At 41.4% G+C, this 18162-nt stretch overlaps 1 protein-coding gene across 1 annotated transcript in view; it reads left to right on the top strand.

Moving 5' to 3' along the window:
* cue (Protein cueball) overlaps positions 1 to 18162 on the top strand; it is a 288549-nt gene that overhangs the window by 56997 nt on the left and 213390 nt on the right. The window contains exon 2 of the mRNA XM_067145633.2: positions 3886 to 4087. Coding sequence (XP_067001734.2) covers positions 3898 to 4087 — 190 coding nt within the window. The 5' untranslated portion in view covers positions 3886 to 3897. The remainder of the gene's footprint in view (positions 1 to 3885; positions 4088 to 18162) is intronic.

The raw sequence follows: 18162 nt of genomic DNA on the forward strand, positions 1-18162 counted from the left end.
CTCCCCAATGACATCTCGAAACATACCACATATAGTCGAGCATCTCGTCTCCTTACTGCCAAATCTTCCCAGCACAAAGTTTCCAAACTTTTCGTACCACTACTCCTTCGTCAGACATCACCCAGGACAAATTGTGCTGCTTTCCTTTGGATCTTTTCCAGTTCTCGTATCAATTTGCCTGGTGTGGCTCCCATGCACTGGAACCATACCCTAGTTGGGGGTCTTACTAGAGACTTATACGTCCTCTCGTTTACATCCTTACTACAACCTCTAAGTACTCTTATAACATAACCATGTGAAGAGATCTGTAACCTTTCTTAATATGTTTATCCCAACGAAGATCATTCCTTATATTAATCCCTAGGTACTTACAGTGTTCTCCGTGAGGTACGATCACCCCATCAACACAGCAACTAAAATAACAGGGCTTTTCCTCTTGGTGAAACTTACAACTGGTTTTTTCCTCCCATTAACCGTCATACCACTATCCGTTGTCCGTCTCACAACATTGTCTAATTCCTCCTGCAGTCGCTCATAATCCTGCAACTCATTTACTATATACAGTATAACACCGTCCGAAAATAGCCTTATGTTTGATTCCAGTTATTTACTCATATCATGTATATATGCCTTTGCTGACGGGATGTAGTGTTTACAGTGCACCATGTCTTCTGGTATGGGCTAGAATAAATTTGTTACTTTCATTGACCTGTCTCAGTCTCATCCTTGGCTTTGACAATATGAAAGTGACTGAGGTATGAATGATGCCAGTAATGCCATTTCTTATGCAGCCAGTCCCTGTTATGAATGGTGTGAAAATATCGCTCATAGGGTCGGTTGGTGCATGCATTTCAGTGGGCTTGGGAGACTGATATGCAATAGGAACTTCTGGCTCAGTGAGGAAAGCAACGGGAAACTACCTCACTCCTCACTTCCCTAGTATGCCTCTTCAGTGATACCTAGGCTATCTATGACAGCTGTTGGTGGAGCTGTAGAGGATCAAACCAGCCTTCGGGCTGAATTCCCAACATACATACATACATACATACATACATACATACATACATACATACATACATACATACATCATGTATATATTAGAAAACATAAAGATGCAATAACACTGCCCTGCGAGACTCCTCTCTTAATAATTACAGAATCAGATAACACTTCACCTATTCTAATTCTCAGAGTTATATTTTCTTGAAATTTACCCACCCATTCAACTACTCTTTTGTCTAGTCCAACAGCCCACGTTTTTATCAATCATCTCCCATGATCTTAAAGCACTGGATAGGTCAATAGCGATACAGTCTATTTGACGTCCTTAATCTAAAATATCTGCTATATCTTGCTGGAATCCTACCAGTTGAGCTTCACTGGAATAACGTTTCCTAAACCCGAACTGCCTTTTGTCAAACCAGTTAGTAATTTCGCAAACGTGTCTAATATAATCAGAAAGGCTTTTGCAAAGCTTACAACACATGTCTAGCTGACTGTTTCACACTTTCCCTTGTACACCGGGGCCACTATTGCAACTTTCCATTCGTTTGGTATCGCTCCTTCATTCAAACGGTAATCAGATAAATATTTCAGATATGGCAATATATCCCAGCTCATAGCCTTTACTTTGTATCCAGAAATCTTATCAATCCCAGTTGCCTTTCTAGCTTTCAACTTGGGTATCTTTTTATAAATGTCTTTTTAATCATAGGGAAGTTTCAGTGATTCGCCAGTATCAGTCGCATCCCCTATCTGGACATTACCCTTATATCCAACTATCTTTACATAATGCTGACTGAATATTTCTGCCTTCTGTAAGTCCTCACATATACACTCCCCTTGTTCATTAACGATCCCTGAAATGTTCTTCCAGGAACCTGTTTCTGCCTTAAATTATTTATACGTATCCTTCCATTGCCCCCTGCCAATTATGTTTGCCATCGTGTTCTTAAAACAGATTTTTTCGCTAAATTCAATTTTTATTCCTTTCTAATCTGCACCTCCTTCTTAATCTCTCTAATTTCCTCTTATAATATTGTACCGGGCGGTACACCTCCACGCCGCTAATTCAAAATTTGCGCCTGTTGAAACTCCTCTACTGGAGGAAGCTTGAACTTTGGTAACTTCCACATTAATGCTAAGATTTCTCAGAAGATGTCATTACCATAAATTTTGAAGAGTTCTGAACTGTGTCTTTTTCGATTTATTTTTGTTTTCTCTGTAGTAAGAAGTGTGAACATTCTCTTCTAGATGGCACTACTTTACAATTGTGCACCCTAGTGCAAAGTGAAGGAACCTTTTTTTTTGAAGAAATTTAGTATGTATAAATTTGCTCTTTGTTAAATTTCTTTCAGTCATTGTTTGAGTTGGCAATGTTAATCCTTTCGTTCCGCCAGTTTTGAATTTAGCCAATCCCGAATTTCTTTAATTAATTTTTGACCAATCAGGTGTATCTTCTCCAACATGGATATGTTGCTTAACCCTAGCCAATAAAGTGAGGGGGGTGTGGGTTTTCATTCATGAAACGTCTCGAATTTTCCGCGAGGATATATAAACTGCTGTTTTTCTGGTCTCGGTGCCACTTCAGTAACATCTTTCCTAGTGTGATTATATAGCAGGGGGCGGGAAGCGCCTCTTTCTTCGGGCAGCAGTTCAACTATCAGGTAATGACCGTTTTATAACTTATTTTCTTGCCAGCTCAGCAGTTTAACCCTCGGGGCGGGTTCGAAACTTTCCTCATGTAACCTACATTTAAAATGTAAAAGTCACTTGGTATAAATTTTGCCTCTTTAACTACAAATTTGGATAGAGAGTGCCTAACCCTCTCGAGCTCCCATTCATTTTGTTTTGAGATGACTACGTTTTTATAACGGTTTCCCTTCTACTTGTAATGTCATAAAATTTTTCAATCGTGTCACCTCCGTAGTATGGGATTAGGTCTTGCATAAGCGGCCTAGTGCCAAATAGGTTTTAAAGAAATGTATTAGGAGTGCAGTTACGCCTCCTCTCAAGGTGGTATTTTTGGGGCCATGTAATTGCCCTGTTTCTTTATGGAATAGGCCTCAGTAGGTTGGGTATTTTTACCCCTGTTTTCTTGTGCTTGGAAGTCAGCTTGAAGGTGGAGTTTGGTGTGGCCTTTGATAGGCTTGAACTTTGAGAGCGGGTTGCTCTTTCTTATGTTGGTTTCTGTGTGCCTCGAGCAGGCTTTACTGAGTAATAGGGAGCAAGTGCTCCTGGGTATGATTGGGGTTTTCTGCCCCTTTGTCAAACCTTGTATTTGAGTAAAGTGGGGCTAATTGCTCAAGAATTGTGAATTTGGGGCTCGAAGCCCAAAATCCATTAATAAACTGTAATTGTACGTTCTTATCTTGTGCATATCCAAATGAGTTCCTGTTATATTTGTTATTTCTTGATCTTGAAAAGAAAATATAACCTTGTAAAATTTTAAATTAACTTTAATTTCGTAAGTTGAGACCTGTCCATCCCAGCACCTTCTTTCACCTCTGCTGATCCACCAAACCACGGTAACAAATATAATAGATCCTTACCATTTACCACTTTTAAAGGTACGTATCTGTTTTACACTCCTCAACAATTGCTTTAAACCCATCCCATACGCTCTTAACATTTTCCATTGATCATCATTTCCCCATGCCTGTGTTATCAACCATATGGTATTGCCTAATAGTCCTGCTTTTAGGCAATTAATAAATAAGAAATTTGAGATTACAAGGAAAGTCCATTTTCGAAAGTATCAGAAATACTGAAATGTTTTGCTATAGAAATATATTATGATTAAAATGTTTGCTGATAAGAATATGAAATAGGTTAACTTATACTTGTATATTTTATATTCCTAAACAAATAATTTCTTTTCCGCAGTTCAAACAAGTAATGGAGTTACCGCTGCATAAACAACACGTGAAAACTAACGCAACACAGTCCACCTCAAAATGGATCAATCTTATTCTTCTTGGATTGCTGTTGATGGCAATACTGCACCACCAGATTGACAAGTCATCGACCTGCAACACGGATATACTTTCAAGTGTACTAAACGTTCAATATTACCACAAGGTATCAGGTAAGTTCCAGCGAATATAATAACGGTTCTTTCCTGTACTAAAATTCTGGGCAATAACCATCATATAGTATATAATATGACAGACTTCTTTGTGTAAACAATTTTGTCATTTATTCTCGACTGTGATTCCATACAGCTATAGCAACACCGCCAACACAGATACTTGGTAGCCTATGGTAGATTAACCAAGGCATGCTAATGGACAGTATATGAAATTAGGGCTGACCATACCCGGTTACCCAAGCATTACCCAGTGCGTTCAGGTAATAAGAAGGGGGTACTGCATTACCCGCGTACCCGCTCAGCCAGAAACTGTTCTCTATTATCCGAGTACTTTTGACAATGAGAAGGATGAAAAAGGATCAGTTAATTCGAAATGTTCAAACTCAAAAAGTAAAATGGAAAAGTTGTGTTCTAAAATAAGACTGCATATTATGTAATGCCTGTGATATAAATGACATGTAAATACCAATGTAGCCGGGCTGAGTAGCTCAGACGGTAGAGCGCTGGTCTTCCGAGCCCAACTTGGTGGGTTCGATCCCGACTCAGTCCGGTGGTATTTGAAGATGCTCAAATACGTCAGCCTCATTTCGGAAGATTTGCTGGCACGTAAAAGAACTCCTGCGGGACAAAATTTCGGCACCCCGCCTTCTCCAGAAACCATAAAAAATAGTGAGACTTAAAACCAATAACATTATTATATAATTTAATCTGACACTAAAATGTACTTACCATCAGAAACAAAATAGTACACAAGTAATGTAAACGCATTTGTGATAAATTTCGAAGTATAGGGGGTCTTAATGAAATTTCAAGTACTGCGACGTCCGTACAGATGGTTTCTGACGATTGCTACTGAAAATGACAGCAGTTCTTAAAATCTGATCTTGAGGTTTTCTTCCAATGTATATGTTTCCCTCCATTTCATTATTATTATTATTATTATTATTATTATTATTATTATTATTATTGATACGAAAATATCGTGGAACAGAGAGGTTTAAAAAGGTGCTGGGGTGAATGGGCGGACAAGGAAATGGCCAGAGCATATGTTAAAGCACTAAATTTTGAAATTTCTTTCTTTCCTCCTTTTTTTCCCTTGAGTTTAAAATTTGGTAGGTAGAAAATTTGAACAAGCAACAACAAATAACAGTTAAATGGAATAACAATGAGCTCGTTAGCTCTGATAACAACAGCGGACTGTAATTCCAAAAATCAGGTGCAATAACTATAGAGAATTTTCAACAGGATAATACAGGGGATGAGCATAATCGCCCTGAACAAGTACACTATTATTAGAGCATGTTTGCTCCACTAATTTACGTCCTAGGAGACCGAGCTCTAAAAGTTACTACAGTCCAGCCTCTCAGAGGCACAAGCTAACTTCAAATACTGAGTTTACAGTCACTTCTGCTCAACAGTATTTTACACACTCGTCTATCAACAATTACAACTTAAATAGGGGTAATGAGTGACCATACTAAATGGCCTTAATGTAAAACTAAATGGTTTAACATGATCGGCCATGAACAAAGGCTAGGAGGCGAAACACTTGCACTCCCTTTAGAAAAACTCTTAGAACCCTAAATGGGCTCATGGTCCGAAGTTGCAGAGGCTAAGCTTATACTACATAGGGTGACTAAGGGAGAAAAATTGAATGCCTAAAATGAGTTAAGAATTTACAGGTTTAGAAAATTTTAGTCACCCCATACCAAGCTGAATGGGAATCAATAGAGAGTGAACACTCTTTGTTCCCTTAATTTACAGGTTTCCCAGCAGGGAATTAAACAGAGTCCTCAGACTTGCCGAAAATCTACATTTAAAACCTACAATTAGGACTTTACATAAAATAAGTTTGAAACCTTCCCCTCAAGCTATCTGCCTGGAGCTATCACATGTTAAGAAATTTCTGCCATTACCTTGAGTAGTTAGGCCTTCCAAACGCTGCCCTGCAGCCCCTGCCTCCTAATCACGCCGCACTCACTAGATCGGAGCGATAAAGATGACAATACGACCCTAAAGCGCCCAGCTTTTATAGCATTTCCGAGGGGAAGTTTCCACAACTCTTTTCAGATAGGCAGGGTGCCTGTACACACTCCCAATTTTAATTGGCTAAAGAAATATACACGAAATTCCTGATTGGTTAATAATAAAGGAAAAAGGAAGCCGTAAGAGTGTTGACGACTCTGACACACACACAAAAAAAAAAAACAATTACAAAATTAAGGTTAACAAACTTTGAAATTTGAAATTCCCTCAAGAATTAATTGTTCTTAATCCCGCCAGTGGGGGCACACAGGCCGATGGCAGAGACATCTAATGGTTGAAGGTCCACGTATCCTGTATTATAGTTCAAGGTTCATAGTACAAATGTCCTTCTAGAAGGTGCGCAGTTCATCGGGACGGAGAAGGTGTACGTCCGGTACAAACCTCCACCCCCTAAGGTTCTAAACAATTTTGAAATCTTGCATCTAAGAACACTTAAATGTTTGAAAAATATATAAGTTGGAAAATATCTTGATGTTCTGAAGTAAAGAAATCTTGATGTTTGAAAAGTCGTAGAAGTTCGTTCAGTTCAGCCCAAAGGTGACGGCAAGAGCAGCCGCCACTGCCTATGTCAGGATGGGGTCCTCTGACCGCCCAGGTATCCTAAGATACCATTCTCCCGTATAATGAGAAGAGCAGCCAAGGCGATGGTCACCAAGGACCAAGTCGGATAGTTCCGCCCAATGATAGAGTGGGCGGTTGGGGTTCAGCTTCCAACCTACTCCCAATTATAACAGTCCCCAAGTCGGCCGTATAGGAGGAGACTTAGCCGGAACGAGGCGGGCCCATACTACGCGCTGGCATCCTTCGCCAGTTGATACGACGTGGCCTCAGGTGAAAGTAGGGCACTGTAACAATCGGATTTCAGGGCGACAGTAACTGGCTTATAGACAGTGTTGCATGTGGAGCTGTTACGGTTGGCGGTTTTGTTGGATAAGTTCACGGAATTTCTGGCTCAGGTTTGGAGGCAGGGGCGGTAATGGCAGAAAGGTAGAGAATTATTGAAGGGAAGGTTTTCACAAAAGGATTTCAACAAAAATGGAAATTAACTATAACTTAAATACCTACCAATTTTCATAACCCACAGGGGCAGAAAGCCTCCTCATTTAAACTTGCTTACCTAAAAGTTAAACTAATAACATGCTAAGGAAAGAAAAATAAAATAAAATCGGCAACGCCATCACTTGGTGGCCTATAATGAAAAACAATAGTGTTCACACAGGTTTTACTTGAGACAGATGAACACGAAAAATTCTTTCTCTTTCAGAGTTACTCACCAAGAGGGTGACAGGAGTAAGGAAATCTAAGATAACGCAAGGTCCATGAAATCTGGGGGCAAGCTTGCCTGCTGGATCAACATTTTTAGCCATGGCCTGATCTCCGATTTTTAAATTGGTGGGTCTTCATCCACGATCATACCTCTTTTTCACTTTCTCATGAGAGGCTTTAAGATGATTTTTGACTTTCCTCCACAGATCCCGGATCTACAGATAGGTCTTATGGCGACGATGGGATAGGAAAGGCCTAGGAGTTGGAAGGAAGCGGCCGTGGCCTTAATTAAGGTACAGCCCCAGCATGTGCCTGGTGTGAAAATGGGAAACCACGGAAAACCATCTTCGATCCCGGATGTTATCTGGGTCTACTGTCTCTGGCAAAAGCTCATTGACTGGCCAGAAATTGGACACGGGAGTGTTGGGAACAAACTTAAACATAAGAGATATGGGAGAAAATTTGTGTGACTCGTGAACGGCCGAGTTATAGGCTAATGATAACCAGTATAAGGAAGTGTTACAACGAGAATTATCTTCGTGGTGAAAAGCAATCAGGGCAGGTCGAAGATTACGATTAACCCGCTCAGCTAGGGATGGCTGTGGGTAGTACGCAGACCTCGTGACATAGAGAGGCCGAAACAGAATTGACGAATTAGAGGTGAATGCACTAGCGTTATCCGAAACAATATACTGACAAGGTCCAAAAGATGCAAAAATAGCACTGAGATAAGAAATAGTTGACTGAGCAGTGGCAAGCCTAGTCGGGAACAGCCATGAGAACCGTGTGAAACCATCCACACACACAAGAAAGAATCTATTCCCATTCCCTTTAGATTGAGGGAAAGGTCCGACGTAATCTATACACAATCGATCCATAGGGCGAGATGTTTGATGTGATGACAATAGGTCTACCTTATTAGGCAACGTGGGCTTGCTAATCAAACTACATGCTTTAACCAGTTCCCTGATCTCGCCATCCATTCTCTTCCAGATAAACATTTCTCTTACCTTCTGTCTAGTTTTGAAGATGCCCATATGTCCCTCTAAGAGGGTCTCATGGTAATACTTGAAGAGCCGGCCCCGCGGTGTAGGGGTAGTGTGCCTGCCTCTTACCCGCAGGCCCCGGGTTCGATTGCCGGCCAGGTCAGGAATATTTACCCGCATCTGAGGGCTGGTTCGAGGTCCACGCAGCCTACGTGATTACAATTTAGGAGCTATCTGACGGTGAGATGGCGGCCCCGGTTTCGAAAGCCAAGAATAACGGCCGAGAGGATTCGTCGTGCTGACCACACGATACCTCGTAATCTGCAGGCCTTGGGGCTGAGCAGCGGTCGCTTGGTAGGCCTTGGCCCTTCGGGGCTGTTGCACCATGGGGTTTGCGGGGTAATACTTGAAAATCATAGACACAAGAACAGCTGGAACCACAATTTTCATCTTCTGATCGTGCCTCGAAGGGCAACAGAGAACCCCATTCCTCAAAACATAATAATGTTATTTGCTTTACGTCCCACTAACTACTTTTACGGTTTTCGGAGACGCTGAGGTGCCGGAATTTAGTCCCTCAGGAGTTCTTTAACGTGCCAGTAAATCTACCGACACGAGGCTGACGTATTTGAGCACCTTCAAATACCACCGGACTGAGCCAGGATCGAACCTGCCAAGTTGGGGTCAGAAGGCCAGCGCCTCAACCGACTGAGCCACTCGGCCCGGCATTCCTCAAAACATAAGGGACATGTTCCCCAGAAGAAAGGGTTCCCATAATAGGAGCCAACACCGGATCTTCACGTTGATATTTCGCTAAATCATGAAATAGCATAGGGGCATCAGTCAAAATTGCACTTACACTAGGAGGAATGAAAATAGAAGCTGAAAGACTTTCCTCTGGGTCAACAGAATCGAAATCGCCAGAAAACATTCGGCTTAATCCATCGCCGACCACATTCTCGGATCCCCGAATGTGACGCACGTCAAACTGAAATGCAGAAATTCGAATCACCCAACGGGCGATTCGCCCAGTACGACGGGGCCTAGCCAGAACCCAGCTCAGAGCCTGATTGTCGGTCTCCAATTCAACTTTAACATGCTCCAAGTAAAGAGGGATTTTTTCTAAAGCAAACAGGACGGCCAATCCTTCTAACTCGTATATAGAGTACTTGGCTTCTTGAGGTGATAAGGTTCTAGATGCATAGCCAAAACTGGGGCGTTACAGAGAGATAATATAAGGAAAGATCTTCATTGGGGTAATCACATATGGAATTGTAAATAAAGGGCACAGATCTCTGCACATGGTTATGAGGGTGTTTAGGGGTTGTAGTAAGGATGTAAAGGAGAGGCCATATAAGTCCCTGGTAAAACCCCAACTAGAGTATGGTTCCAGTGTATGGGACCCTCACCAGGATTACCTGATTCAAGAACTGGAAAAATCCAAAGAAAAGCAGCTCGATTTGTTCTGGGTGATTTCCGACAAAAGAGTAGCGTTACAAAAATGTTGCAAAGTTTGGGCTGGGAAGAACTGGGAGAAAGAAGACGAGCTGCTCGACTAAGTGGTATGTTCGAGCTGTCAGCGGAGAGATGGCGTGGAATGACATTAGTAGACGAATAAGTTTGAGTGGCGTCTTTAAAAATAGGAAAGATCACAATATGAAGATAAAGTTTGTGGTAGGTCAGATATTCTAATTATGATAAAACCTTCGACAATCGTATTTTGAAGTTTTACGATGAGCCGAAAGTATTATGTTAATATATTTATGTTTCGTGTCCATGGACGTATAACGTACATATGCTTATCCTGGTTAAGATAGCAACGGACGTACGGACACATAGACTTCCAATATGGCGCCAAGAAACAGCACCATTAGGTCTCTGATGTGAAACATGTATAATATTCTATGTAGATTGTTTTAGAGAGCGATTGCTCTCTCTCGAGGGATTGCTTTTTTTTCTTCTGGCAGGAGAGAAATAAAGTTAGCAATGTGGTGTTTAAAAAGAGAGACTGACGAGACTAGGATAAGTTTCGTAGTGATAATAAAGTTGTTTAGAAATACGTAAACGTGTTCTCGTGTGATATTTCTATTTCGTAAAATAAAAAATCGCATACAGAGAACGATAAATTGGCGACCGCGACAGGACTTCGGAAACTTAACGATGAAAATTGATCAAATGACCGTAGTGATCTTACGAAAGGCGCTGATATCCCGAGGGTTACCGACGGCTGGGAGCAAGTCGGAACTACAAGAGAGACTACGCCAGGATCTGATAGAAAATGAGGAAGATCCAGGCAGTTTCGATTTTGAAGTCGTCTCGGAGAAGGAAGCCAACGACCGGGTAAGCATTATGCTTACGAAACTAACTACTTTGATTGGGACACAATCTGAAAAACTCGAAGGGAAAATCGAGGCCCAGACTCAAGAGATAAAAGGCCGAATCGATTTCTTGGTAATAGATCTGAAAGAGGATATTTCAAAAAATTATGACAAAAGCAACAGCGTTGAATTAGATGTACCGGTAGATAAAGTAGTAAGTGATATGAACACCTTGGAAAACGAAGTCAAGAAGAAGAAAGGCGAAGAGAAAACCATTTCAGAGGCTAACAATGCAAAAGATCAAGATTTTGATACTCATTCTACAACTGAAGAAGGTCAACGAAAGAAACCTGCGTATGATCTGTCCTGTCCTCATTGCTTAATGCAATGTGACACAGTACAGGAGTACAAAATGCACCTCTATTCACCTAAACACATAAATGCCATGAGGAAACAATCATTATTACATAAGCAGACCTTGCAGCGAATGCGTATGAATCAACGTCAAAAGCAACGCATGCTAGAGGAAACTGAAGAGTTCCGGCTTACACTGTCTGATAGAACGAAGTTCTGTGCCATTTGTAAGCTCAATTACAAGCAGCCCAAAATCAACACACATCACTTCTGAGGATCATGAGAATATGGTGAAATTCTTGAATCCATATTGCCGGGTGTGTAAATAAAGATTCAATACACTAATGTCTTATGAACATCATCTGTGTTCCTTGGATCACATCAAGTTCAAGGCTCTCTTGGCTGACAAATCCAAGAGTGACGATGAAGAGAGTGGTGGAAAGGATGATGAAAAGGAGCTCAACCTTGTTAACTTTAAGATTCTTGATTCAGTAGGTTCTGTTGATGGTGAGGAAGGAGAAAGCGGAGGAGATGAAAAAGCTGAAAAGAAAGTCGGGGGAGAAGAAGAGAAGGAAATCAAACCCAAATCTAAAGCCAAAACTGAAACCATAGGTGCTGAATATGCCCGGAAGATGGGGGTGTATTACTATGATTTGTGTCGTACCTACTTGTCATGGTATGAAGAACAAGAGAGAGTTCTAACCATCCATTATCACTCAAGGACACACTTACGGCAATATGTACGTTATCGTGAAGATAGATTTCTTAGAAAAAGAGACTGAGAGACTTCATCAGAAAAAGTTGGCTAGAAAAAGGCTGAAAAAGAAGCAAGGGCCGAAAAGGCATCTGGAGAGAAGGATCAATCAGGTAGTAAAACAGCTGAAAATAAGAAAAAAAAGCGAGAAGGATGGTGAGAAAAGCTCAAAAGATACAACAGGTGAATCTTCCAAGAAAAAGAAAAAAGACGACTGAAATGACAGTGAGGTTTCTCAAGGAGAAGATGTTATCTCGACCCCTACAGGAGAGCGGAGGGACCGGAGAGTGGGCATTCTCTGAGGGGTCCCGGAGAAATACGGACTTCGGAGAGGATCAACATGCACCGATGCCTGTCCTGGAGGATGGAATAGCTGAAGACATAGATATCAAGACGCCTAGATGTAATTTGGGACCTGGAGAAGGGAAGGTCTGGGATGAGTATTGAAGGTTTTAGGGGAATAATTGTCGTAGGTCAGATATCCTAATTATGATAAAACCTTCAATAATCGTATTTTGAAGTTTTACGATGAGCCGAAAGTATTATGTTAATATATTTATGTTTCGTGTCCATGGACGTATAACGTACATATGCTTATCCTGGTTAAGATAGCAACGGACGTACGGACACACAGACTTCCAATATGGCGCCAAGAAACAGCACCATTAGGTCTCTGATGTGAAACATGTATATATTCTATATAGATTGTTTTAGAGAGCGATTGTTCTCTCTCGAGGGATTGTTTTTTTCTTCTGGCAGGAAAGAAATAAAGTTAGCACTGTGGTGTTTAAAAAGAGAGATTGACGAGACTAGGATAAGTTTCGTAGTGATAATAACGTTGTTTAGAAATACGTAAACGTGTTCTCGTGTGATATTTCTATTTCGTAAAATTGTTGTTGTTACAATTTTCATTTTGAAAAGAGTTACCCTACTTCCTGAATCTTTAATAATTTCATGAAGCAATACGCAATTCACCTTATTATTGCCAGTTATTACACACATTTTTTTTCAATCCACATAAATTATTTCTTGTAAGAAATTTCTTGTTGCTAAATATGACCCTGTACAAGTTGCCTACGCACGCCGCTGTTTCCTTGTTCACGGGCGAGCCATTCTGATTATGGAAGGGAAGGATCGTAAGATGCATTTTGGATCTTACTTCGTACATACAGTATGTATATATGTTTCCTGGCAGAGAAGTGCATTGCAAAAGGTTTACTTCAATCTCATTCTCTTATTAATAATGAACTGAGACAACAATTTTGTCTGAACTTCCCCCTAACCTGAACAGCAACAAATGTACTGTTTTTGACGTTAGGATACCTATCACCATTATCTTGTTAATAGTCAGAATATTGTGAGTTCTTTGACATTATTAGAAAGATGGTTGGTGTTCTCCAATCATACATAGAGTAGGCCTTAGTAAGTATGGTTCATTTTACCGTGGTGTAGGGGTAGCGTGCCTGCCTCTTACCCGGAGGCCCCGGGTTCGATTCCCGTCCAGGTCAAGGATTTTTACCTGGACCTGAGGGCTGGTCCGAGGTTCACTCAGCCTACGTGATTAGAATTGAGGAGCTATCTGACGGTGAGATAGCGGCCCCGGTCTAGAAAGCCAAGAATAACGGCCGAGAGAACTCGTCGTGCTGACTACACGACACCTCGTAATCTGCAGGCCTTCGGGCTGAGCAGCGGTCGCTTGGTGGGCCAAGGCCCTTCAAGGGCTGTAGTGCCATGGGGTTTGTTTTTAAGAGGAACAATATCTTTAAAACTACTTCGTAGTAAGCCCTATCCTATACCGGGTGGTCCACCAGCAAGGACCCAGTTTTATGCATCCCTTCACATGTACTACAATTCTGAAAGACTTCGGTCCCTCTCCCTAAACCTGGGTAATATAACGAGATGTGTGTTTACGGGCTAGAAGGCAGCAGAAATCGTGAGCGCCACTATTAATTATGGGCACATCGAATGAACTCGTAAAACGAGTACAGGTACGCAGAACACGAACTTTAAAACAGGAGGTGGACGCCCAGACCGGGAGCACGGTACTGTATAGGCTGGGAAGTGGGCGCAGTAGCTCACATGGCAAGCGGGCGGGGAGATATGTCATAGTGTACAGTGCTCGAGGAAGGAGGTTCGAATAACACATAAGATTATTTTTAACAGCCAGTTGCCTGGGATGTGGTAAGGTTGCATACCTGATAGCTTCCAATGACTGATTTGTTTATTTGACCCTGTAAAAGACCTTATGTATTGTTGTACTGGGTGTGTTGCTGGGTTGGATGAGGATCTGAAGATGTTGGTCTGTGGCCAGTTAGCTTACTTCGGAAGAATGGCATTCCAAATTAAAGTTTTGTCGTAAATTTCCTGAATATGTTTTTTCTTCTGTAAAATGTGTTTCGGCTAATTCTTCTCCTCTAGAAATTTTAAGATTTATCCACGCTAGAATTCGTATTACTAAATTTACATGGAAGTTTAAGTTGTTTGTTGCTAAAAACGTGTCATGCCCTGTGTTATTAGGAGCAGATCTCATGTCATATTCCGGTCTTGTGCTCGATCTTCAAAGTAAATCCTGCACATTCAAATTTAAGAGTAATTTCCACATACCGCTTTTAAAATGTAATTCTATATCGTCTTCTATGATTTCGCCTAATCAGAGTGAGATGTCATTAGACCTTAGTCATCTACCTGAGGATCAGGCTAATTGCATTAGTAAATTATGTCAGCCATTTTTCGACGTGTTTTCGAAAAATCTTGGTGTGACGGACTTAACTGAATACAAGATCGAGGTTACGGATTTGGTTCCCGTAGGATTTCTTCCCTACAGGTTATCTCCACCTAAAATGAAGGCCCTCGAGAAAATTATAGACCAATGCTGAGGGATGGTATCATTCGACCCTCAAAGTTGGCGTATTCTTCACCCATTTTTCTGGTGCCGAAACCTCAAGGCGGCTTCAGACCAGTAACTGATTACAGGGCATTAAATCATAAGATTGTTCTACATTCATAATGCTAACGGCAGCGTACGGCGACTCTATGATCGCGCATTAAAGAGCTTTCTCTTGGCATCGGTTTTTAAAGAGGACCTAATATATATCGCTGGTAATGAGCGCTCTGATCGACTTGTGACAGTCGGAATGGATAAATGCGGCACGATGTGTTTGCCAGGTAGTCAAACAACTGAGAACATCACTAATACTACACAGGTTTTGGTGACCACCAGCCAACCCATTTTGTCCGAGAATCATAACATTAGTCTCTGCTAGTCTCAGAGTTCGTCGTCAAACATGGAAATTCTGGGCTTCATTAACCTACCTATTCGCCGGACTTAACCCTCTGCGACTATACTGTATATTTTTAGTAAGTATTAAGAAGCATCTGAAGGGACATCATTTTGGTTCAGCAAATGAGATGAAAGCAGCATCATAGGAAGCATTAGGTTGCAAAAAATAACCTGTAGCAGTGCAATGTGTAATAGGTATCTACGAGTACGATAATATTATTTCCTATCAGCCATTAATGTAACATAACTGATATGTAGTGTATATATTGTTATATTGTAACTTCTTCTTCTTCTTCTTCTTCTTCTTATCATCATCATCGAGCAAGGTGGCCACGCGGTTTGAGTTACATAGCAGTAACCTTGCATTCGGTAGATGATAGGTTCAAATCACATCGTCGGCAACCCTGAAGATGGTTTCCCTTGATTTCCCGTTTTCACACTGGGGCTGTACCTTAAGGCCACGGCCGTTACCATCCCAATCCTATCAATTTCCCATCCTTGCGTCGCCGAAAACCTTCTACGTGTTAGTCCGACGGTAAAACACCGCAAAAAAACACAACAAAAACGAAGAAGAGGACGACCTATTCCGGTTAATCTAGCATCCGGGAGATAGTGAGTTCGAACCGCACTGTCAGCAGCTCTGAAGATGGTTTTCCGTGGTTTCCCATTTTCACACCAGGCAAATAGTGGAGGTGTACCTTAATTAAAGCCACAGCCGCTTCTTTCCCGTTCCTAGCTCTTTCCTCTCCCATCGTCGCCATAAGACCCATCTGTGTCGGTGTGACGTAAAGCAAATTGTAAAAACAATAAACTGAACAAACATTCATAGACATAATTGTAAAACCAACAGATCTGTTGAATCTATTTTTCTAAGAACCCTTGAAAGTTGGATTTTAGATCGTAAACTGAACATACCATTCGCTGTAAAACTTTTGGCCTTGATCGTATTGTTCTTGTTCTGTATTTTAATGTAAGATGATGTAGTGTACTATAGTCTGAATATCAACAAAATTCACTTGTCGGTGTCCTTATAATGACAAGCCATGCATGCGCGCACCACATACACACCTTCAGTGTGTTTTCCATCATAATTTTGTAACTATAACCCCCACCCCGAAGTCTCCGTGGCTAAGGCGGCAGCGCGCCGGCCTCTCACCGCTGGATACCGTGGTTTAAATCCCGGTCACTTCATGTGAGATTTGTGCTGGGCAAAGCGGAGGCGGAACAGGTTTTTCTCCGGGTACTCCGGTTTTCCCTGTCATCTTTCATTCCAGCAACACTCTCCATTCACATTTCATTTCATCTATCAGTCATTTATCATTTCCCCAGAGGAGTGCGACAGGGTTCGGCAGCCGGCACATTTCCTATCCTCGCCGCTAGATGGGGGCTTCATTCATTCCATCCCTGACCCGGTCAATTGACTGGAAACAGGCTGTGGATTTTCAAACCCCACCCCACCACCACCACCACCACCGGCCGATCCTGGCTACGCTACTTAATGACAGTGTGCGTATTTGTTTTATTGATTGAGTTCTTAAATATTACGTTTCAGCTTCCAAGACACTGTTCTCAGTGATGCACGTCAACAATCATTCATCGCTGTTTTGAAATAAAAATAGCTGGGCCTTAATTTTACCCCATCTGTGTCTAGTTCCAGAAAGGCGAACACCTCGCATCGCGACGTTGCTACATAGTGTAGACCAGGCCACGACTAGAGATCGCTGTGCAGCTGTTAAAAGAAGAATGACTATCATGATCATGAGATAACAACAGACGAGAGTTGGGAATGGAATGAAATAATAGGCTATTACAAATTATCTACTATTCAGCTGGTATAGAGATGCTCGTTTAACGTTCCTTTAATATCGGCCCTAAGGGCCCCCATACACGTACAGTTTCATCTTCAATTTGAAATGACAGGCCGAACCGAGACAACTGTTGTTGGGTAATTATGTTTTAACTTTATCTTATTATTACACTACTGTAGGTGACCATTGCCACCGGGATATTTCCCACTTACGATGTATTTGTAAATAATAATAATAATAATAATAATAATAATAATAATAATAATAATAATAATAATAATAATAATAATAATAGTTCCACCTGTCCCAGCTCCTCGCCACACACATACAGTCTGCCCTGCAATCTGGTTGAGTGTATAAGTGTACACATTTTCCGAGGGAAAAGTGTCATCAGTAGATGAAACTTGTATAAGCATCGACTGGATGCGTCTTACAGAAGAGAGAACAGAAACTATGCAGAGTGTGAAGGAAAGAGTGTTTTTTTATTTTTTTAAATTTACATTTTGGCATTTGGTCCGTAAGACCATGCTGCCAGCTCTGTACATTTAGAAAACAGGAAAGTCAAAGAGCAACATCTTTACAACATGGACCGTTCATGGCATTGTGACTAATTGGTGATGGAAAGCCACGGTACGGGAACTTTGGTTGGATGAGAACAGTTTAACTGCAGACTACAGAACAAACATATCACAGTGTTAAATTGGCTTCACTTAAAAATTTGGCTATTGCTTGATATATACGGATGTCATAGCTGCTGAACAACGACGAAACGGAGGTGGGAAGTGGAACTTTCAGTTGTATAAGCGTTTGATATAAATTGGTCACTTGTGGTTTGTATCTAGTGCATCCTAAAATTGTATGGTTGAGGTCTGCTTCTTGATTGGGGTCAGAGGGACAATTTGGGGAGTCTATGACTTTGAGTCTGAACAGATGACTGGGGTAAGATGCGTGTCCAAGTCGCATTCTGATAATTGATATCATATGGCGGCGAGTGAGAGATAGTAGACTGAACCATGGTTTCTGTGGGATGTGTCTCTGGATAGCAGCGTAATGCTTGCCTTTGATGCGTTGAGTTGTTGCCCAGTAATTTGACCATTCTTTGTAAGCCTGTTTCTTGATGTGGCTTTGGAAGTCCGTGTATGGTAGGCGTAGTGCTTGGAACTGGCCTTCTGTAATGCTCTGCTTTGCCAGTTGGTCTACGGTATCATTGTGTATAATTCCAGTGTGACCTTTGATCCACATAAGATGAACTTCTTTTCC

This window comes from Anabrus simplex, chromosome 4, assembly GCF_040414725.1.
Source record: "Anabrus simplex isolate iqAnaSimp1 chromosome 4, ASM4041472v1, whole genome shotgun sequence".
NCBI lineage: Eukaryota > Metazoa > Arthropoda > Insecta > Orthoptera > Tettigoniidae > Anabrus > Anabrus simplex.